The following is a 23,115-nucleotide window of genomic DNA, read 5'->3' on the forward strand; positions in this document are numbered from 1 at the left end:
CTAGCAGCACAAATTATAACTTAAAACTGCTGGTGGCAGAATACCCTCGTACAGCTTACATACTGTGCATATATGGGTGTGTCTTTTTTTCTAGCTGACCTATTTGACATCCTGCTGCCGATGCTAAACATCTACCAGGAGTTTGTGCGTAACCATCAGTACAGCCTGCAGGTTTTGGCCAACTGTAAGCAGAACAGAGACTTTGACAAGCTGCTAAAGCAGTACGAGTCTAATGCTGCCTGTGAGGGAAGGATGCTCGAGACCTTCCTCACATACCCCATGTTTCAGGTAGATAATGAGCACCAGCACCTTTTTGTATTCACAAATATACTGTAACATGATTTCAACATATGTGCTTTTCTCAATTGCTGTCTTCTTGTGCTCTTTCCTTCAACAAGATTCCTCGTTACATCATAACCTTGCATGAATTATTGGCCCACACCCCTCATGAACACGTGGAGCGCAAGAGTCTTGAATTTGCCAAGTCCAAATTAGAGGAATTGTCCAGGTATGTGTCAGAGCTGTCTACTTCAATTAAACATCTTGTTATCAAATCCTGAATAAACCTGTGTGATTTGTCTGGCCAGAGTAATGCACGATGAGGTGAGCGACACAGAAAACATCAGAAAGAACCTGGCGATAGAGAGGATGATAGTGGAAGGTTGTGACATCCTGCTGGACACCAGCCAGACTTTCGTCCGGCAGGGTGAGTCTTCATCAGTGGAGCTGGAGCTCTGTTACTATATCACGGCATTAGCTACGAGGGAAAGATTTGTCTCTCTATCAGCTTTTAAAGTTAAATGTGGTTCTACAAACTGGTTGTGGTACTGAATGATGTATATTTGTCTGAGCATAAAAAAGTTAAATCAGAGAGTCTAGACCAGTAGTGGGCAATTTTCCCAAGGGGCCACGTGAGAAATTGGGACTGTTGTGGAGGGTTAAGCTTATTAAGAGATAAAATAAATAATGATATTGCTTATGCAGACTCTATGCAGTCTTGTGAAAAATTAAAGACACCCTTATTGCACCCAATTGGCAGTTATCTCGTCTGGTGCATTCAGGTTTGTGTGAACATGCCAATGCAACGTGCAACATTGCAAAAAACTCAAAACCAATGTCTCAGACACAACAAGCTTCAGTTAGCATGTTAAATGTTGAAGTACAATTAGAAAACAAATTGACTAGTATGGCTTGTTTGGGAGGATTGTCAGTAGAAAGCCTCTTCTCTCTAAAAAGAACATGGCAACGTTGCTTAGGTTTGCAAAGTTGCATCAAGACAACAAGACTTCTGGACCAATGTGTTCTGGACAGATGAGACCAAAGTGGAGATGTTTCACCTTAATGCACAGGGTGAAAACTAAACACAGCATAACAACTCAAACACTTGGTAACAAATGTAAGCATGGTGGTGAAGGGTTGATGATTTAGGCTTGTTTTGCCCCCACATTACCTGGGCACCTTGCAATCTTCAATCAAACAAAAGTCCTTCTTGGCTGCTTCTATCTCAAATGTACTTCATAAATTTTGTTTCATTTGTCATCACTGACCTGAAGCAAAAGCTGTTTTCATGAAAGTAAAAGCTTAATTCTACTGAAGTGACGCATCCATATCCATAGGAATAATAGAATTATTACTGTGTACAACAACTGAACATGCAAAGTTTGCTGCTGTTTCAGATTAATCTTTTTAATCAAAATTACGCAGATAAAGTTAGATGGAGGTTAGGAGGTGGAAGACAAATGTCAAGTTGCCTTACAACTGCTAAAGAGAATAGACAGGATTTTTTGAATCACAGATCACAAAATGAAGTCCTGGCACCAGTTTTGACAGTACGTTTCACTGATCCATGGTTCCTGTCTGTTTTTAATCCAGAGAGACAAACTTTCGTCTCTAAACTTCTCTGTTTGAAAGGTCTCCTCCTTTTTTTATTCCTATTGCACTGCCAGGTTGAGGCACCCAAAACATGCATGAAATAGGTTCAGAAGCATTCAAAACCATCAGTTTTCACGTCTACATTTGTGGCATTGCAAATGCTACACATGTGTCAGCTTAGTGCCAGTTAACGTCTTGTGTGTCTCCTGTTCTGCAGGGTCTCTGATCCAGCTGCCATCAGTGGAGCGAGGGAAACTAAGTAAAGTCCGCCTGGGGTCTCTCTCTCTGAAGAAGGAAGGGGAAAGGCAGTGTTTTCTCTTTACCAAGCACTTCCTTGTTTGCACACGCAGCTCTGGAGGAAAACTACACCTTCTTAAGGTGAGAACAGTGTCTCCCTTGTGCTGGTGCTGGTCATGAAATTAGAATATCATGAAAAAGTTGATTTATTTCACTAATTCCATTCAAAAAGTGAAACTTGTATATTATATTGATTCATTAAACACAGACTGATATATTTCAAATGTTTTTTTCTTTTAATTTTGATGATTATAACTGACAACTAATGAAAACCCCAAATTCAGTATCTCAGAAAATTAGCACTCCAATCAGCTAATTAACTCAAACTCCTGCAAAGGCCTTTAAATGGTCTCTCAGTCTAGTTCTGTCGGCTACACAATCATGGGGAAGACTGCTGACTTGACAGTTGTCCAAATGACAACCTTTGACACCTTGCACAAGGAGGGCAAGACACAAAAGGTCATTGCTAAAGAGGCTGGCTGTTCACAGAGCTCTGTGTCCAAGCACATTAATAGAGAGGTGAAGGGAAGGAAAAGATGTGGTAGAAAAAAAGTGTACAAGCAATAGTGATAACCGCACCCTGGAGAGGATTGTGAAACAAACCCATTCAAAAATGTGGGGGAGATTCACAAAGAGTGGACTGCAGCTGGAGTCTGTGCTTCAAGAACCACCACACACAGACGTATGCAGACATGGGTTTCAGTTGTTGCATTCCTTGTGTCAAGACACTCTTGAATAAGAGACGGCATCAGAAGCATCTCGCCTGGGCTAAAGACAAAAAGGACTGGACTGCTGCTGAGTGCTCCAAAGTTATGTTCTCTGATCAAAGTCAATTTTGCATTTCCTGTGGAAATCAAGGTCCCAGAGTCTGGAGGAAGAGAGGAGAGGCACAGAATCCATGTTGGCTGAGGTCCAGTGCAAAGTTTCCACAGTCAGTGATGGTTTGGGGTGCCATGTCATTGGCTGGTGATGGTCCACTGTGTTTTCTAAGGTCCAAGGTCAATGCAGCCGTCTACCAGGAAGTTTTAGAGCACTTCATGCTTCCTGCTGCTGACCAACATTATGGAGATGCAGATTTCATTTTCCAACAGGACTTGGCACCTGCACACAGTGCCAAAGCTACCAGTACCTGCTTTAAGGACCATGGTATCCCTGTTCTTAATTGGCCAGCAAACACGCCTGACCTTTAACCCCACAGAAAATCTATGGGGTATTGTGAAGAGACCCAACAATTCAGAAGAGCTGAAGGCCACTATCAGAGCAACCTGGGCTCTCATAACACCTGAGCAGTGCCACAGACTGATCGACTCCATGCCACGCCGCATTGCTGCAGTAATCCAGGCAAAAGGAGCCCCAACTAAGTACTGAGTGCTGTACATGCTCATACTTTTCATGTTCATACTTTTCAGTTGGCCAACATTTCTAGAAATCCTTTTTTGTATTGGTCTTAAGTAATATTCTAATTTTCTGAGATACTGAATTTGGGGTTTTCATTAGTTGTCAGTTACAATCATCAAAATTAAAAGAAACAAACATTTGAAATATATCAGTCTGTGTGTAATGAATGAATATAATATACAAGTTTCACTTTTTGAATGGAATTAGTGACCAGCACCTATATTGTATCTACAGTATAGCTCAGCAAATAAATCAATATTAACTTTCATCCAAAATACCAATAGATTGTTGTGCATATTTTTTCTTCAACTATTGCAGCAAGGAGGAGTTTTGTCCCTAATTGACTGCACACTTATAGAGGAACCAGACGCTAATGATGAAGAGTGTAAGTATATTGCATCTATCAAGTACGATACCCGTCCTGTCAACACATGCACGACTCTTGGCTCATTTAGGTCCTTTACTGCTCATTGAGGTTAATTAGGTGTCAGATGATAAGTGTCCATGACTTCCCTTTAATTATCAGATCCTCACCCCTTTAAATGTCAGGTTTTGATCTTTTAACATTACAGATCCATTATTTTTTCTTTCATTTTGCACTTAGGGAGCTTAATGAAACATCTACAGACACAGACAAAGTGTTGAGATAAACACATGCATGTGCACTCTTCATTTTTTACACCCAAGCCTCTAGAGAGGGGCGCGGGGTAGAGGGAATATAGCAGGTCTGCTTAATTAACCCTCGGTGTGTATGTGTGTAAAGTATGATCATGTATGCACAAGCATTTTATCCTTCCTGTAATTGTGAATAACTATTCTGTTGTAGTTTAAAAAGCTAATTCTCTTTCATCTATTACTCAGCAAAAGCTGGTGGCCAGGTGTTTGGTCAGCTGGACTTTAAGCTCGTCGTAGAGCCATCAGACTCATCTTCCTTTACTGTGGTGTTGCTGGCGCCTTCACGGCAGGAGAAAGCTGCATGGACTAGTGATATTAGCCAGGTAATACATAAATCATGCAACTATACACCCAGACAAACACAAAAAAACAAGGCCCTCCAAATAGAGAGAGCATGTCTCCGCTGGGCATTGAGGAGGCTTAGTGATAAGTAAACACAGACTGTGGTGCAGTTCCCCAGAGCCGAGTTCAGCTCAGTGCCCCGGTTCTTCACAAACAGTGTAACACCAAACATGTCACACTGGATTAATTCCAGTCAGGCAACACAAAAAAATACACTGACAGTTTTTAATTCAGGTTTATTTTTCAGTGCCTTATCGACCAGACTTGTGAAACAGTGTCAAAGAGTCTGCTATATTTACTTTGAATAAAAAGGAGGAAAGCAGAGATACAAAAAAAGATTCCTTTTTATAACACTGCCAGCTACATCAGTTATTTGCTTTAGGTGCTATAATTTAAACACACATGAAAATAATTTGCAAAGCTTTCTCTTGTTTTCTTTCTTATCTCATTCTTCTCTCTGTCTCTGAAGTGCATAGATAATATTCGCTGTAATGGCTTGATGACCAGCGTGTTTGAGGAGAACTCTAAAGTCACTGTGCCTCATATGATAAAGTAAGTATTTTTGTATGTGTGTGAAGAGAAACAGCACATGTGGCAGAACATAAGCTGCTGGCATACCTGGGTTAAAAATATGGTCGATGGTAAATAGCTGTTTTATGCTTGTTTCCTTTTAATTTATGCTGTTGCTGAAATCTGCTTGAACGTATTTCCTTATTTTTTGTCCTTTCTCTGTGGGTTTTACGTGGGTTATATATTAATTTTGATCTTTCTTGGCTGTTTTTGCTCAGCTACTTTCATAACCTCTGCCTAGCTTAGCAACCCAGCAGTCACCCATGCTTGGTTATGTGTTTGTGTATGTGTGTACGTGTGTATCCATCAGATCCGATGTGCGTCTCCATAAAGATGATGTTGACATTTGCTTCAGCAAGACGCTCAACTCCTGCAAGGTCCCCCAGATCCGCTATGCCAGCGTGGAGCGGCTGCTGGAGAGACTGACCGACCTGCGCTTCCTCTCCATAGACTTCCTCAACACCTTCCTGCACACATACAGGATCTTCACCACAGCAACGGTGGTCATGGACAAACTGGCTGACATCTACAAGAAGCCTTTCTCCTCCATACCTATCAGGTCTTACCAGTCACACATGCAAATATCCATTCACAAACACAGACACAACGCGTATCCTGTACACACTCCTTGCTACCATGGAAGTTAAAGCACCTCATAAATCCTCAGAGAAATAGTCTTTACGGGTTTGAGCTCCATAAAATCTTTACAAATATGCGCACATTTATTTGTGCCAATATTTGTGCCCTTACGAACACAAACACGCACAATCATGTATATTGCCGTTACATGGGTGTTCTGAGAGTTTTTTATTAGCTTCCTTGATGTAGTCAGATGTGGGTCAGTGTTTTGGAAGCAGCAAGCAGCTTCCACCTCTTTCCACAAGGTTAAACACATACCGACTGAAATACATAGTAGCCTGTGTTTGGAGGCCAGCAGAACAGATGCTTCAACAAAGTTTTTGGCACAGTCATGGGAATATTTTGTGTGTCAGATGAGATGCCCCCCCCCCCCCCCCCCTCTTTCTCTCTCTCTTATTAGGGCCCTGACTGCATCATAATTGTCTGTTTATATTCCTTCCACAGCTTCGCTTAAATTAGCTTTTCAACTGGAAAAGCGCTGCCTTTTTCTCTGCCCAAGGGGCAGCTTTTGTATGTAATGCCTAACTCACCGTGGCATGTGGCTTCCTTCCTGGGAAGAGAAAAGGAGAGGGACACCCAGGGACCAGAGGGGTGCAGGGAGACGAACCACAGTGTGTGGGGCGAGCCCATTTCTTTACTTTTTTTTCTCTCCTTTATTCTCCAGAGAGACTGTACAAAAGGAGGTTTGTAAAGAGGACATCAATTTTGTATCACAGTTGCTTTTTTTTAAATTATTATTATTATTTTGGTGCTTTTTAGTGATGCTAGTAAAATGGCTTTAGGGTGGTTGGCCTACCTTTTTTGGTTGAGACAGAAATATCACAACAAGTGGATTCATGGGAATCAGAGAATCAATTCTAATAATACTTTTCCTTTAACTTATCATTCAATTACATCATTAAATGCTTTGTCCACGAGTTTGATTCATGTCCAACCCACCATGAAGTCTTGTTTGTGGACCTGCATCTTGAAGCCTCAGTTTTTTTTTGCTTAGGTTAGTTAATTTACTGTTTTTTTTTCTAGATTAAAGAATATGATGCCAACTCTGTGGATCCATACATCTCACCCAGAACTACATACATGTATAGAGGACAGACAGGCAGAAACCCAGCTTTCTGTTTTTGCTCTGGATTTTCTCCCATGTGGTCATGTGCTGACCTCTGGGACACTGAACCTATTCTCCTGTTCTCTGATTCACACACTGTCTGCCCCCTCGCTCAAACACACCTTTCCTCTTCTTAGAGATTTGTTTATCATCCTTCCATAATCTTCCCTAAAACCATCTTCTATCTCTGTTACACTTTGTATCATCCATGTCCCTTGTCTCTTCATATCCCCTCCAGCTACAGGATGCAGTACCACTCATTTGACCGTCTGTCCATCTCACCCATTTGTCCTGACTACAGTCTGAAGATCAAGAAGATTGCCATGGATCAGTCCAAGTAACTGAGTCTTCTCTCTCTGTCTTCCTTCTTGCTGTCTCTGTCTTACTTTCCTGCTTGTTCTTCTTTTCTTCTGGCCTTGCTATGATACTTAACTGATGCATGCCTTTTCCCCTGTACTTTGCCTGTGTAGCTCTTCATATGAACAACTCACAGGAGTTGTGATTCCACCAGTCTTAGATCGACAATATGAAGATAGGAATGGGAGAAAATAGGAAACGATTTTCTTAAATCTTCAGCTGATTTGTGGCATGTTTGATCACAGAAACATCACTTCCTTCGGGCTTTTTTTTTCTCTTTTAACCACATTCATCTCTTTTGCTCTTCTTTTTCAGTCAGTCATCTTCTGCTGCTTGTGTCCTCTTTTTTTCTGCTCCCTGCTTCAGAGTTCTTTGGTATTCATAGCCTCTGCTTTTCATGTATCTTTTCTTCCCTTATGCCCCTATCATTTCTCTCCCTCCTCTTTCTATCTGGGTTGCAGTTTGTTCTTCTATTTCCTGCTGAATAACAGATTTGTGTGAATAAATGATGACTGTGAGCGCGTTTATCTATGCATGATTACTTCCTCGTTGATGTAGCTCTGTACACACGAGTCCTTTAGTAGCGTAAATGTCATCATAAAATGGATAACCAAAATCCTTGTTGATTAAAGCTTTTACACGCTTTCATTGCCTGCTAAAGAAAGCATTTAAATGTTGCAAATCTGTAATAAAAGATGATTATTGTATTTTTTTTTTTTCCAGAACACATTTTTGTTGACTGTGATGTTTGCCATGTAAAGCACATAATCAAGTACTAAAATCATAGTGTTTGATATTCACATTATAGTTTTAGCCCAACACTGTATCCCAATTTTAGGAAAGGGGACAGGAGCAATGATCCTAACAACTGGAGATATTTATATAACTACATTTTTGCAAATGCCCAAATCAGTCACCTTACCTTACCTAAAATCAAAAAGTGGTAAACATGCTGACAAATATGGGAAGCACTTCCCTAGACACAGACACATAGCTCTGTTTTGGTAACCACTGCCAACACAACTTAAGTTTTGTTCACCAACTAATCTCTCACTGTGGCCGCTGGTGTTAATATACTTCCTTCATTACAAACCGATACCTGAAACCATCAGTGATAGCAGCAGTGAGACTAAACCCAAGCAGTTCCAGGCCATAAAAAGAAAGCAGCTACTAGCTAAATGCCATAAAGCTCCTTAGTGCTAAGGAAGGGTGCACAGTCTTATGATCAGTCTCTGTGGGTTCAGCATAATAAGAACAGCATTAAGTTAACTTGCCCAGCTTCTGCCTGTTCTCCGAAAGTGGCAAATCGTACATACAAAGGTATAAAATACCTGTACTGTTTATGTGATCTGAATGTAAACATTTGGATATTAAAGCTGACAGTCACCAGGGTAACCTCAAGGATGTTGCTTTATTTCAAGCTCTGTGTAGTGGAGATAGATGTATCGTAATGAAAATTGTGTCACTGTTTTAATAAATTCTGACTGCACTGTATGTGCCCACTCATTATAAGTCACTGTGGATAACCGCAATAGCTAAATGTCCCGAATTTAGCACCGTGTGCCTCAAGCTTACCCAATGCGCTGTAAAATTTAAATTCTTTCCTGAGCCACACTTTTCTCCTTTATGAGTTATGAAAACACACAGGGTTATTGGATTCTGCCTCTAAATGAGACACTTATCTCCAAGTGCAGGAAAACTAACAGCAAAACTAACAAAATCCTTTTGCTTATGAAAGTTTTACAGAGACCAGCAGTTTTGTTTTGAGCTGATGCAGCTCCAGATGTCTTTTTCCTTTTCTTCTTTCCCCTGAAATTATTTTTTCATTGCTTTTTTTTTTTTTTTTTATAACTATTTAATTATTTTGCTAATATGTATAATATATGTTCCCTTTTAGGTCTTTGGAGCTGTTTTTTGCCACAAATCAAAATAACAGAGGCGTGGACCACATGAATGACAAATCTCCTCGTCTCTGCCGCAAGTTCTCCTCTCCTCCTCCGCTGTCCATCCCATCCCGCACCTCCTCCCCCGTCCGAACTCGAAAGCTGTCACTCCACTCCCCCATCACCGCCAGGGTCGGGGGCCTTGACCTCACCAGTCCTTTGTCCAACTCCACTGTCAATCACAACACTTCCCATTCTGCTGGCAGTAGCCCTACATCTGCCCAGACACCAACACCTCAGACCCCAACACCAACTACTTCCTCTCCTCCTCCTCCTCCCTCTTCCACCTCTCCCCCTCCCAACAATTCCAAGCCAACACAGGACCAAGTTCCTCCCATTCCCTCATCGCCTGACCAGAGTCCCTGCTCAACTGCAGAGGGGGAGGAGGTGCCCAGAATTGACCCCTTCTGTGGGAAACTGCGACGGAGCATTCGCAGAGGTACTTTATAGTTTCCACATTTACACTTTTCAAAACAGCCATCCATTCTCTTCCGCTTATCCTTTTCAGGGTCGTTGGGGGGGGCTGGAGCCTATCCCAAATGTCATAGGGCGAGAGGCGGGGTACACCCTGGAAAGGTCACCAGCCTGTCGGAGGGCTAACACAGGGAGACAACCATTCACACTCACATTGCGGGTGGCTGTAGCTCAGTAGGTAGAGCAGGTCACCTACTGATCGGAAGGTCAGCGGTTCGAATCCTGGCTACTCCAGGCTACATGCCAATGTATCCTTGGGCAAGATACTCAACCCCAAGTTGCTCTCCGACCGTTCTGTCGGAGTATGAATGCGAGTGAATGCTAGTTAATTAAAAAAGCACTTAGCTTAATTAATGATGGAAGTGCTTGTATGAATGGGAGTGCATGGGTGAATGCAAACAGGTTGTATAAGCGCTTTGAGTGCTCTGATTGAGTAGAAAAGCGCTATATAAGAACTAGTCCATTTACCATTTACATTCACACCTATGGGCAATTTAGAATCACCAATTAACCTAACACCACTAAGTGCATGTCTTTGGACTGTGGGAGGAAACTAGAGTGCCCAGAGAAAACAAATCTTTAAATGTAACCTTTCAGTACTTGACAGTAAATATACTGAAGATGTATTCCCAAGTCTTCTAAAGGCAAGCACTATTTCACATTTTGGAGGCATTAGTGAAGCACCAGCAGATTATTCTGCCTACAGTTTAGTGTGTAAAAACAAATGCTTTAACCTTTGCTGCTGCTTTATTATGAATAAGATCAGGGCACATGTTGTGTGTGTGCTGTGTTTGTTCTTTATATATATTATCTCTCTCTCTCTCTCTCTCTCTATTTATATATATATATATATATATATATATATATATATATATATATATATATATATATATATATATATATATATATATATATATATATGCACTATAACTAAACTTATATATTTAAACAGTTGTTGGTGTACTAAAAGGCTTATGAAGCACTGGAGGTCAATAATCAAATGACAGAGTGAAGTGCTTCTCTGTAGGATCAGAACAAGTGCCTGGTGGGACATCATTATCTCCTTGCATTTGTGTGCCTAAGTCAGCTAAGCTGGCTTTCCACCACACAGCCTCGGATCTTCTAATAGCAGTGTTAAACAGCCCTCTCAGACTGGAGAGGTATGGTGCCAGGGCATCTCAGGCAGCACAGGTTCAGTCAGACCCTCATCAGAATGTGCACATGTATATGGAGTGTGTGTGTGTGTGTGTGAGTGCTTCTAACCACTCACAATGAGACAAAGACCCATTAGCACTTGTACCATCGAGCCACTTTCACCTCTTCTGCATACTGTCACAGCTTCTTTGGCTGTTAATCAGTCAGTACATGCTGTGCTTATGTGTACCTGCAGCTAATGCACAACTGCCTGTATGTCTGCTGATCTTTCTGTTGACCTTTCTCTGTGATGTAAGCTCATATGCATACTGACAAATTACCAGTGTAATATTCTGGCCACAAGTTAAAAAGTGATCATGTAAACATCTCACAGTGTTTGACAGTCAGTGGCTCCAAGTCTTTCAAGTTCACGCATTCAAAAATAAACTCCAATAGTAGCTGTATAGTAGAGTTCTCAGTAAGGGTTCATGATAATTAGGTACTATGTGGTGTTTACTGTACTTAGGGTCAGTTAAAAAAACAAGTGAAGACAAAAAGGGCATATTCAATAGGGGGATCAAATTTCCCCCACTGTAGGTGTAATGTGTAGGTGGCTCAGTACTTTTGTTCATACAGTGCATATATACTGACATAATCAAAAAAAGCAAAAGAAGCTGCATCATTTGTATTGCCAAAAACATATCCAGGTTCTTTATCCAGGCCTGCCTACATGCTGAGATAGACTTGAATTAGTGTCTGTCTGTGTCTGTGCTTTTTTGCAGTGTGCACCCAAAGCTTAGATGCATGTATTTGGAGTAGATGTGTAGATGTTTCACAGTGAATAAAATTTGTGTCCAAGTACTATACATACAGTATAGTATAATGGATACATGAATATCCACGATTTACTTGGCGATTTACTTGCACACTTCCACATACATAAACTGTACAGGGTCTGTAACAAACAGAACTGTCAGTGTTTTTTACTGTATTGAGTAATCTATGCATGGCTGTTGACTAAAGTATAATTGATCTCTTGTCTAGTAAAACAGCAAAAATAATGGCCACCAATGAAACCATGACCATCATGGTCACCACCGTTAATCTTGAACTCTGCTTTTCCTTTTTTTCCTAGCTGTTCTGGAGTCAGTATCACTAGAAAAAATCATCCCAGAATCTCCACAGAGCAGTGAAGCAGGAGATATGTCTCCATGTCGCTCTCCTTCCACTCCTCGACACCTTCGCTACAGACAGCCTGGTAAGGCGGCTGTGTTTGTGTTGTTTGTGACTCATGATTACTCCACAAAGACAAAGCCAGTGGCATCCTCCGTATGCACTAACGTGCTACTTTGCAGAGCCACACAGTTAGGCAAATACCATTGACCCTGGTGGCTGACATCATTAGCACAGCTGCAAAATACAAAATGCATATACCAGACATACCAGACAATGGCATAAATGTGTTTGTTAGAGTACATGTGTATAACTTTAAGTCTCAGCATGGTTTTTCTTGAAGTGGACCCAGTGCACTGACTGTCAGGATAACACTGAAGAAAGTCTATACTGCAAGTAAGACATTTGCAAAGCCAACAAGTGTTTGTCAGGGATAGGTTGATATTTTTATTGCATCTTTATTTCACTGTTATTTGTTTTTTATTCCCTCCAAAGTCACAAACCATATAAGAAGTGCTAATGTTGATGTAAAACACACGAGCTAGTTGTCTAGAAACAGCATTCTCTGTTCATGCAAATACAGCCCTCTCGCCCTACCCTAATAACACATAGCCTGTTATTTAAAGATTATCTTTTGAATATTCTGACATTGTTCTAGGTCTTTAACATTAACACTTTGGGTGATTGTTGCCCTGCACAAACAAAGCTCACTCAGGAAAATTCAGAAAAGGGCGCCTTCTATCAACAGAAGAAAATTTATAAACAGTGATTATATTCAGGTAAAGCAATAAGACAATGCAAAAAATGATTTTAATCAGTGGCCATTGTAATCATGCTTCATTAAATGAAAGTAAATTGTTGTGTTCGTGGTTTGCCTCCCCTGGATGATAACAGCAGTATAAAAATATACAGCACTGCTGCCTCTGATGATAATTATGTGCTTGTGCATCTGCAGTCCAGCCAGGGGAGAACTCACGCTGCTCGGTCTCTCCAGCTTCAGCCTTCGCTATTGCCACAGCAGCAGCGGGACATGGTACACCTCCAGGTACATACACACAGTCAAAGTGATTAAACATCCTGCAGAGGCCAAAATTATATATATATATATATATATATAAAATTTATATTTAATACAATAATAGGCAATGTATTTATATCTGATTTTCTTAAAACAGCAATATTTCAATGTTGTCATTTTGATTTCTGAGCAGTATTTATACTGACAAGATTAAAATATAACATATAAGACATATGACCAAGTCATAAAATATATTGTGGCACCGTAAACTACAGTGGCAGTTCAATAAGTTTTGGTTATTTTGGCTGTGCCGGGTTATGTGGAGTGTGAGTTAGGACCCAAATATAGAATGCTTGAGGTAGACTTACTAACAGAAAGCAAGCCAATTTATTGAGGTGGATGCAGAAGTTCAGAGAGAACAAACTAAAGCCCAACATATACCAGGAGTTCAGACACAGAGAACTACTAAGACATCAGTCACACAGGCCTAGAGACGGGTCAGTGACCCCTTGACAATTGCCGGTAACTAGGGAAAAATGCGTATTCTCTGACTGGTTGGCGAGTTGTTGCTGGAGGTTGCTGGGTGAAATCAGTTGCAAACAGGGCGCTCCAACAAACACCTCCTTGTAACTGCTTTTGTCGCAAATTGCTGTGGTAGTCTTACTGCTGTTGCAGCAGACCAACAAAGGTTGCATTGCACTGTTGACATTTTCACCATTGCTGAGTGAGTAGCTGGCAAGTGTTTGCCGACAACTCGGTTCCTTCCATCCAAACTGTGAGCAACTGCAGCAACCTGCTAGTGATCAAAGCAAGGAGGTTCTTGGTGCAGCGCTGTATGCCTCTTTACAACCAATTTCATGCTAGAGACAGCCAGCAGCCTCCCTGGTTAGGGTTTATCTAGTATGGTTGCTTATCTCATTTTTTCATAGCATTCTTCTCCTATGCTCTTTTATGTCAAGTTTTAATGTGTTATGGTCTTGTCCCTTTGTTTAGGTTGTTCCTGGTTTATTTTGTGTATTTTTGTTACTAGTTCTATGTCCCCTTGTCTTGTTACCCTTAATTAGTTCAACTGTTCCTCATTCCCCACCTGTTTCCTTGATTGCCATCAGTGTGTCTTTGTTCTAACTAGCTGTGTCTTTTCATTCATCGTTTGTCATGTCGTAGTCTTTTCCCTGCTTGCCTGTTTCCCCATGTGTTTCTTTGTTTTGCCTGGATTTTGTTATTTTGTATCTTTGACATCTAGTTTCTATTTTGGATTTTTGTCTGGGCTTCTTTCACCCCTTAAAACTAATGACTCGCCTTTTGTGTTGGTCTTGGTCTGAGCATCCTCCATTTTTGCTCCTCGCTTTCCACATTATGACAGCCAGATGGTTGCTAATTAGTGAGACCTAAGGAGACAGACAGCACTGTGCCAGCCTTTACTTCATGCAGGGAAAACTGGACAATTTGTGCACACAAAAGGCTGATTAAGGATAATAGCTGGGGGAATGAGACACAGGTGCAGACAATCAGGACAATCAACAGTAAGGAAGTAAAACCCAAATCAAGACACAACAGAAAACTGGATGTCAGGATAATAAAGTTTGTTGGAGAGGGGATTATTGTGTGGGGTTATTTTTCAGGAGTTGGGCCAGTGAAAGGACCTCTTAATGCTTCAGCATACCAAGATATTTTGGACAATTTTATGCTCCCAACTTTGTGGGAACAGTTTGGAGCTAGCCCCTTCCTGTTCCAACATGACTGCACACCAGTACACAAAGCAGGTCCATAAAGACATGGATGAGTGAGTTTGGTGTGGAAGAACTTGACTGGTCTGCACAGAGTCCTGACCTCAACCAGATAGAACATCTTTGGGATGAATTAGAGCAGAGACTGTGAGCCAGGCCTTCTTATCCAACATCAGTGTCTGACCTCACAAATGTGTCAGTGTATGATCAATACCTCAGTTTCTGTAATCATGGCCCTTTAAAATATTGTTTACATGATGCTTTATTATTTAAAAATTTGAAACGCCCGCGTTTCATTTGTTTTTAATTTTCCATCCAGTGTTTACTAACTCTGAAAGAACCTGCGACAAAGAGTTCATCATCCGCCGAGCTGCAACTAATAGAGTTCTCAATGTGCTGCGCCACTGGGTCTCCAAACATTCACAGGTCTGTCTGTACTCACCACTTTCTGTGCATGTTGCGTGTGGGGCTGTTTTGCTGGGGTGATCAAGTCTGTGGTCTCATTAAGACAGGTGACTTATACGTTCTCTCTCTGCTCCACTGCTCTCACTTGATCATGTAAACAGCAAACTGTGCACCAACACACACCAAATATTATTTTAAGTGGTCAGCTGCCTCAGCATGCCTACCCGTACTAAACAGCCAGCCTCTAATGAATTGAACATCAAGGTAATTGCCTGACTCCCTGCAGAGATCTTTACAGTCTAACTGCATCGATATGTTTTATGTATTTTTCTTCGATAATACAAAATGCTGTGATGACAGGCCAGCTTTAGTCAGCTTATTAACACACAGGCGAGCACAAAGAAATACACGCATACATATCCCCACAAATTTTTTAGAGGCCAAAGAACAGAAAGAGCTTGTTAAAACTGACCTTTAAACAGGAGTTAAACTAAATTGAGTTAAAGCAGAAAATTGGAGGAGACGAAGGTGAAAAGACTGAAAAGACTGAAAGAGGAATGGAGATTTGGAAGAAGCATCATACAGCAGTGACTGATGATTGGTCAGGTGGCGATGCAGTTGTGTGGAGACTTGAGAGAAAGATACTAACTGAGAAAATAGAATCACCTGGAGTTTAGTGAAAAATGCAGAGTTTACCAAACTGACTTAAAACCTCCATGAGGAACAAAGTAAAAACCCAGCCTTCACATTCCCCTGATCTCAGTCTGGTCAAGCATCTGAAGACTCCACTGAGCCTTCAGCCCTAAAAACACAATAACCAAAAGAAGAGCATCTTGGTGCCACAGGAGTTGTTTTGGTGGAGGGTGAGACAAGTAACTTTGCATGCTACTAATAGCAAAAACAAACTTCTATTTTATATCCCCAACTGTAATGAAATATAACATGATAGGGGACATTTTCACCACTAACTACTTCTATCTTTGTAAGGACCAATCGGAATTTTACACTTTTCATTTAATCTATAGATTTTTTTTTTTTTTAATTTTTATTAGACTTTCATTAAGAGATGGTTTTAGGTTAAATCAGACTTAGGTTTGAGCTATTGTTACTATCCAGTCCTTTCAACTATAAACATGTATTTTTTTGTGTTTAGGACTTTGAGATGAATGGGGAGCTTAAGATGTCAGTGATCTGTCTCCTGGAGGAAGTGCTTAGAGATCCAGACCTTCTGCCTCAGGAGAGGAAAGCTACTGCCAACATACTAAGGTACAGCACAAACTCAAACACACACAAAAACATGCCTTTACGCAAACAAGCAGCATATTCGTGAAGCACTGTCTCCTCTATTCTGTCTGATAGTGCCCTTTCTCAAGATGACCAAGAAGATGCCCAACTGAGGATAGAAGACATTTTACAGATGGTGAGAAAATGAAGCTTTTCCCTATTTTCTGTCATGTATATACACACTGTTACACGGGTGCTGATATTAATATTTCCTACGAACCAATGTTCAGGCTTTAGCTGCTCTAAACCCTCAGTTTCTGCTCTTGGATCTATATCCAAGAGTGGAGAGGAGGTATCGTCAATATGTTCATCCTGGGCAAATAGCTCTGGCTGTAGGCGCAGAAACACTGCCCACATGCTGTACAAACCTTCTCACTGCAAAGAGCAGCCTCAGAAGAAAGTTGACTTAAAGGGAGAGTGAAGGGAGCTAAAACAGATTGTTTTAAGCGGTGGATGAACAGAGGTTCTGCACCAATGCTCACAAAGCTGCTCTAGTAGAGTCCTTGAAGAAAAAAAAGAAGAAGGAAATTATTTAATACATTATTTTATTTAGCCATCTTTTAATAGTGGTTCCATAGTGTAGTGGCTTACACATTTGCCTAACATGTAAACAGTCCTTGATTCAAGACCAGGAAGAGACACCAATCCCTTTGGGGTTGTGTCTGGAAGGGCATCCAGCGTAAATATCTGCCAAATCAAATATATGGAGTTACCTGCTCTGACAACCCCTTATAAGGGAGCAGCTGAAAGAAGCTCATCTAAGCCATCTTTTAATCTATTGCATTAATTAAGCAGTAATTTCCAGTATAAAAAGAGAAATTTAACTTTTCTACATAACTTAAACATCTTGTTTTTTGCAGATTAATTGAGTATTGGTGTGGCTAACCACAAGATGGTGTTAGCCTATTTGATGTAGTTACAGAGTCATAAAGATTTCTGCCAAGTACTTTCAGGCAGAACAATCAGGAGCACTTCCACTTACCTAGATTAGGTTAATTATCTCTGGGCATCACAAACAAATACACACATTGGTTTTGTAAGATGTGAAAAGTCTCTGTCATTCACACTGTTCTGTGCTCTGGGCAGAAGGGGTAAACATACCCTCTGCTGACAGTGATGTTACCCAGGGGACTGTCAAATGTCATAAACCATATTTATCACAGCCTATCTCTTTATTAGATATTTATATCTCACTGTTATTTCTGTTTGGGGTGATTTTTTTTTTTTGTCTTTGTTTCTCAATGTGTGTGTGTGTGTGTGTGTGTGTGTGTGTGTGTGTGTGTGTGTGTGCGTCTGTGTGTTTGTGTGTAGGCGGACTGTCCGAAGGCAGAGTGTTTTGAATCTCTCTCAGCGATGGAGCTGGCTGAACAGATCACTCTGCTGGATCACATCGTCTTCAGAAGTATCCCTTATGAGTCAGTCCTCTCATGACACTCTCACTGTGATCCACATGAGGCCAAACAGACCTAAATCCCCTTTATGAGCACTGGGCATGCTTTTAGAAGGACATTAAAGAAAACTAATTTTATTTAAACTTGAAAGATTAGGGAATGCGTTTTCTAATGCCTCTACAGTCAGAGGGATTAGAAAATGTAACTTACACTCTGCTATACTTGAGTGTGTGTGATCTCATTTGGACATATTCTATCCTCCCTCTCTAAGAGAGTTTCTGGGCCAGGGATGGATGAAGGTTGATAAGAACGAAAGGACACCGTACATCATGAAAACGAGTCAACACTTCAATGATGTAACTTCTTCCACTGTCTTTAAGCACCATTTTTTTTCCCCCAGACTCTTCTGCAAAGATCCAGCACCTAAACAACATTCTCTTTTCTTTTTACTTTTGAAGATGAGTAACCTGGTGGCATCCCAGATCATGACCCATACCGACGTGGGCTCGAGGGCCAACTCCATTGAGAAGTGGGTTGCTGTGGCAGACATATGCCGCTGTCTGAACAACTACAACGGAGTACTGGAGATCACATCTGCACTCAATCGCAGTGCCATCTATCGCTTGAAGAAGACCTGGGCTAAAGTCAGCAAACAGGTGGGATAATTCCCCAGCAATCCTCTCTATATGCAAAACCTAAAATTCTTGTTTAAAAATCATAAATTGTGAGTAAATTGTATATACAGTACAGTTAATCTAACCATAAAAGATAAGAAAAAAAAATTGTCTGAAATGTTTACAAATGGGAATTCTCCTGTTAGCACTGATGCCATTAGAGGGTTCAGAGAAAAGGTAAGTGCTGAAGGGCTCTCAGCAGTAATGTTTATTGTCTGCTCTTTGCTTAATCCTGATAACACTAAATCAATTATAGCTGTAGGCATCCGATAAGCTGACAGGCTATCTGCCCATCGAGCAATGCTATTCAGGGCTGGAGCAAGTTTAAATCTTGTGATTTTTTTTTTATCCTTATCATCTTTTAGAATTTAAATAATTATAAATGTATATTTGTGGTCTTTTCCAGACTAAAGCCCTGATGGACAAACTGCAGAAGACTGTGTCCTCAGAGGGCCGATTTAAAAATCTGAGGGAGACCCTGAAAAAGTGAGACTTTGCATTTGTTTTTAAATAACATCATACATATAAAAAAAATATTTTTTTTATTGACTTGGAAGCATGTTGATTTGTATGTTGTTCTTTCAATCTCTGTTTCCAGCTGCAACCCCCCTTGTGTGCCATACTTGGGAATGTATCTAACAGATTTGGCCTTTATTGAAGAAGGAACACCAAATTTTACAGAGGAGGGTCTTGTTAACTTCTCCAAAATGAGGATGGTAGGCATGTATAAATAAATGTGCAAATTGGAAGCAGATTGTCATGAGGTGTGTGCTGTACTTTCAATATCAAGTTAAATTCCATATTTTATTTAGATATCCCACATCATCAGAGAGATCCGACAGTTCCAGCAGACACCGTACAGAATAGAGCATCAAGCCAAGGTACTTTAAATTTTTTGCCTTTATGTTTCTAAAGAACATAAGTGTTTTAATTATTTAACTTTGGAACTAGTCTGTACAAGTGAAATTGTTTTACTTGGTTTGACAGCACAGATTCTTTATGGGTGTGCTTGTCTTGGCTCTTGTTCTGAGAGGATTACTGAAAATCTCTTTGATATATGGGTAGTCTTTGGAAGAAAAGTATCCATGGAACGGCAGAAGCCATCCCAAATTACCCCGTTTCCTGTTTCTGCTGTAACATACCCAACTCTCAAACATCTACCGACTTTTTCTGGGCTGCTTGCAGCTATTAGCCGAACCAATCAGAAAACAGATTAGAGTTATTCTGAGTGTGAGATCTAAATTAAGCACGAATTTGTCAAAATGTTTAATAAATGTCTTATCTGCTTTAATTGATCATTTTTTGCTTTATTTCCTGCAGAGCCTTTAAAGACCAATATGAAGATCATTTCATATTTAAAAACATCTCACTCTTTAATTGAAAATAATTCATTGAAGCCATAGCTGTAAAAAATAGGTTGCTCGTGTGAATCATACCTGTCATCTGTATTTGTTTTTGGCCTAGGTGACCCAATACCTTCTGGATAAGACTCTGATCATGGATGAGGATACACTCTACGATCTCTCACTGAAGATAGAGCCCAGGCTTCCCGCCTGAGTTACAGCTGCTTGTGGCCTGTGGGAGCCTGCTGAACCTGGACCCCCAAAGGGCTTAACGCCCATGTGATCTCACAAGTCAACAGAAAGTTGGTAGAAGAGTTTTGAGAGTGACTTGGAAACAGAATGAGATTTGGTCTGAAGTGACAGATATCAACATATGAGGACAGTTGAACACATTTGAGAGCTTTACAAGAGAAAGGGGGACTATAAGAACAAGGGTTGTAAGATTGATTGATCTTCAGGAAGAAAGAGAGGTTGCATTGTATGAGGGTTTTGAGGAAAAAGCATGTCACTGTGTGGTGCACGTGGCATAACACTTCCTCAGACAGCCTGAGAGTGCAGGAGAGGGTGAGAGAATGGAGTTGATGGAGGAAGTACAGGGGAAGTAACAGAGATGTAGCATATACAGATAGTGTGACAGAGAGATGTTTGAGCTTGTGTCTCTGTACGATTGTCTGTGTTCTGTTGCCTGTGCATTTTCTGTGCCATGTCCTGGAGCAAGACCCTTAAAATGCTTTCTCTTATGCATAAAACTTGCATGAATTCAGCTTGGGATGTAACTGTCTAAATTGCCTTCATCCTGACCCCCTGATCCTCTGCTTAGCATGCGTCGCTCTTGCCAGGAGTGACTCCTTAAGCCACTATGCATCGTCAGTGGGCTGAGCGCGCCACAGCGCCTTTAAGCCTTCAAATATAATGTAGAAAGACTAAAATGAAACACAAAATGTGATATATTTTGATGAATTCAGATTTTTCCCTTGATAAAACAATTAATTCTATATTTGTTTGATTGGTTGAAGCTTTTTTTTAAGTACACATGAATGGGGAAAAAAAAAATTAAATCATTTATTCAGTGCCTTCCACTAGTGTAGGTCAATTTCCCCCATTCCCAAATTGAAAATTTGCAAGCACAAAGTTTTATATAAAAACAAATTAAAAATATTCTTTAAAACAGAGGACTGTAATTTTAGTCATTCGCTTTCTTTTTTAAGATCAGATGTGTCATGTAGACTGAACAGTAGCATGTCTGTAACGTAGTAAAGCCATTCCAGAGTCTGATGAGCAAATATCTCCCTCTGCTGTTTAAATATTGTTATAACCTCTGCTAACACAAAGCTTTGCAGCATGTGTGCGCAATTTGTTTGTTTGTTTTTTGGCATTTATTAACTGTCAGCTGTGCTAGTGGGTGTCATCAGGCCTCTGTGTGTAACTGGGGCGAGTACAGTCTACACTGGGACAGTACACAGTGCACTCCCGGAGATGTAGCTTTGCTTGATTGAAAGAGTGATCCTTATTTACAGTTCTATTAGTTTCAGATGTTGTATTTATATTATTTTTGTATATAGTGACTTTACACATATCGTATGATTGAAGAATTGTTATGCTGTGAATATTGATTTTATTGTTGTTTTGTTTTGTTTTTTTTATTTCTTTGGCTTTCATGTTGAATTTTAATTTTGCATCCAAGGCTTGTATAGAAAGAACTCTGTTTAACTTTATTCAAAAAAAAAAAAAAAGCCTTTTGAAGGTTAAAAAAATGTAGCACTTCAATAATCAGACATTGTTTTCTGTATTAATGATATGATAAATATAGTTCTCCTCCTGCATGCACACAACAGCTGCATGTTGTGCATGTCTGACTGGACGTTTCCTGTACCTTCTTCCTCTGCTTCTCTATAATACTATTGTCTCTGTAGCTGTCAGGAAAAAAGGTATAAAAACAATACTTTGTCCACCAAATCTGGCACATTTGTCTCTTAGTGTACCTCACAAAGTCAGGCCTCTTGGCTGTGTCTTCTGCAAAACAAGCTGCTGTTATGCAGGAGCAGTGTTGGAACATTCCTCACAAAACAATAACCTTATTCAAAATCAATTAGAGGAAATGTTTCAGACGTGGCTTTTGGGAAAACTTGTCCTTTAGCACTGCGTCTGTAATTCTGAGTGTCTGTTTTGCATAAAAGTGTGGGACTACAGTATGCTATGTTTGTATTGTAATATTATTTTTGTGTACTTGTTTGTGTGTTTATTTATTTGTTTGGATTTTCACATATGGGTGCAGGGGAAATAAATTCAACATGCCTTATATGTTTGCATATTTATTTGGACTCCTTAGTAATATTTTCAGTATTGTTGCTTAGTGTTTGTTTACCCCTAATGTTGAGTCTTTCATTCTGTGCATCAACAAAAATTTTGGGACCAAACTTTGTAAACCCAGACATCAGAACTAGATTTTAATTTAGACCTCTTGTACAACCCCAATTCCAAAAAATGTCTCAAAAAGGTCAGATGGGTTATTAATATTGCGAGGTATTAAAAGAGCATCTTAGAGAAACAGAGTTTCTCAGGAGTAAAGATGGGCAGATGTTTTGCAAAATCTGCAAAAAACTACATCTACAAATTGTGGAACAATTTCAGAAAAATATTCCATTCATCCATCCATTTTCTGACACTTATCTAGGTTCAGGTCACGGTGACAGTAGTCTAAGTAGAGACATACCAGACCTCACTCTCTCTGGCCACCTCCTCCAGTTGATCCACATGGACACCAATGCCTTCTCAAGTCAGCTGAGACACATAATCTCTCCAGAATCTCTCTGGGGCCTCCTCCCAGTAGGACATGTCCAAAACAACATACCCAGGAGGCATCCTAGCCAGAAAACATAGATGCTTCATCATTCAGACTAAAGATGAGAGGGACTGGCTTGTTATGAGCACTCAATTCAAAAGCCTGTATCTCTGATGGAATTTTTTGGAATTGGGATTGTACGTGTCGAACGTGACAGTGCTCTTGAAATGATGAATAATTAAGGAATTTAAGACGTTGCAGATTCAGATTTGAAGCATTGTAATAACAATCACCATGACATTTGAAAGTCTAAATCTCTACCCTTGTTGTCTGGAGATACTTCGCCCAGATACTTCACTTGGAGTATTTGCAAAGCTGCGACCTTGAATTTTATGAAGATGTCCCACTGTATAATCAATTTGCTCAAAGCTACTTTGAGCAAACTGGGGAGACAAGAATGTGCAAAGCATAACATGAAATAAGAATTTCTGTTTGGATATGCTTCAGGCTGC

At 40.3% G+C, this 23,115-nt stretch overlaps 1 protein-coding gene across 1 annotated transcript in view; it reads left to right on the forward strand.

The window, feature by feature from the left end:
- rasgrf2b (Ras protein-specific guanine nucleotide-releasing factor 2b) overlaps nucleotides 1-22,120 on the forward strand; it is a 46,227-nt gene extending 24,107 nt beyond the window's left edge. The window contains exons 8-29 of the mRNA XM_030737310.1: nucleotides 95-288; nucleotides 399-508; nucleotides 588-706; nucleotides 2,090-2,250; nucleotides 3,886-3,952; nucleotides 4,429-4,565; nucleotides 5,054-5,136; nucleotides 5,465-5,713; nucleotides 7,137-7,235; nucleotides 9,153-9,637; nucleotides 11,942-12,064; nucleotides 12,935-13,024; nucleotides 15,044-15,150; nucleotides 16,283-16,395; nucleotides 16,489-16,549; nucleotides 17,725-17,828; nucleotides 18,076-18,160; nucleotides 18,263-18,460; nucleotides 18,885-18,964; nucleotides 19,077-19,194; nucleotides 19,291-19,359; nucleotides 19,943-22,120. Coding sequence (XP_030593170.1) covers nucleotides 95-288; nucleotides 399-508; nucleotides 588-706; nucleotides 2,090-2,250; nucleotides 3,886-3,952; nucleotides 4,429-4,565; nucleotides 5,054-5,136; nucleotides 5,465-5,713; nucleotides 7,137-7,235; nucleotides 9,153-9,637; nucleotides 11,942-12,064; nucleotides 12,935-13,024; nucleotides 15,044-15,150; nucleotides 16,283-16,395; nucleotides 16,489-16,549; nucleotides 17,725-17,828; nucleotides 18,076-18,160; nucleotides 18,263-18,460; nucleotides 18,885-18,964; nucleotides 19,077-19,194; nucleotides 19,291-19,359; nucleotides 19,943-20,035 — 2,945 coding nt within the window. The 3' untranslated portion in view covers nucleotides 20,036-22,120. The remainder of the gene's footprint in view (nucleotides 1-94; nucleotides 289-398; nucleotides 509-587; nucleotides 707-2,089; nucleotides 2,251-3,885; nucleotides 3,953-4,428; nucleotides 4,566-5,053; nucleotides 5,137-5,464; nucleotides 5,714-7,136; nucleotides 7,236-9,152; nucleotides 9,638-11,941; nucleotides 12,065-12,934; nucleotides 13,025-15,043; nucleotides 15,151-16,282; nucleotides 16,396-16,488; nucleotides 16,550-17,724; nucleotides 17,829-18,075; nucleotides 18,161-18,262; nucleotides 18,461-18,884; nucleotides 18,965-19,076; nucleotides 19,195-19,290; nucleotides 19,360-19,942) is intronic.
- Nucleotides 22,121-23,115: the final 995 nt, after the last annotated feature.

Source organism: Archocentrus centrarchus, chromosome 9 (assembly GCF_007364275.1).
Source record: "Archocentrus centrarchus isolate MPI-CPG fArcCen1 chromosome 9, fArcCen1, whole genome shotgun sequence".
Taxonomy (NCBI): domain Eukaryota; kingdom Metazoa; phylum Chordata; class Actinopteri; order Cichliformes; family Cichlidae; genus Archocentrus; species Archocentrus centrarchus.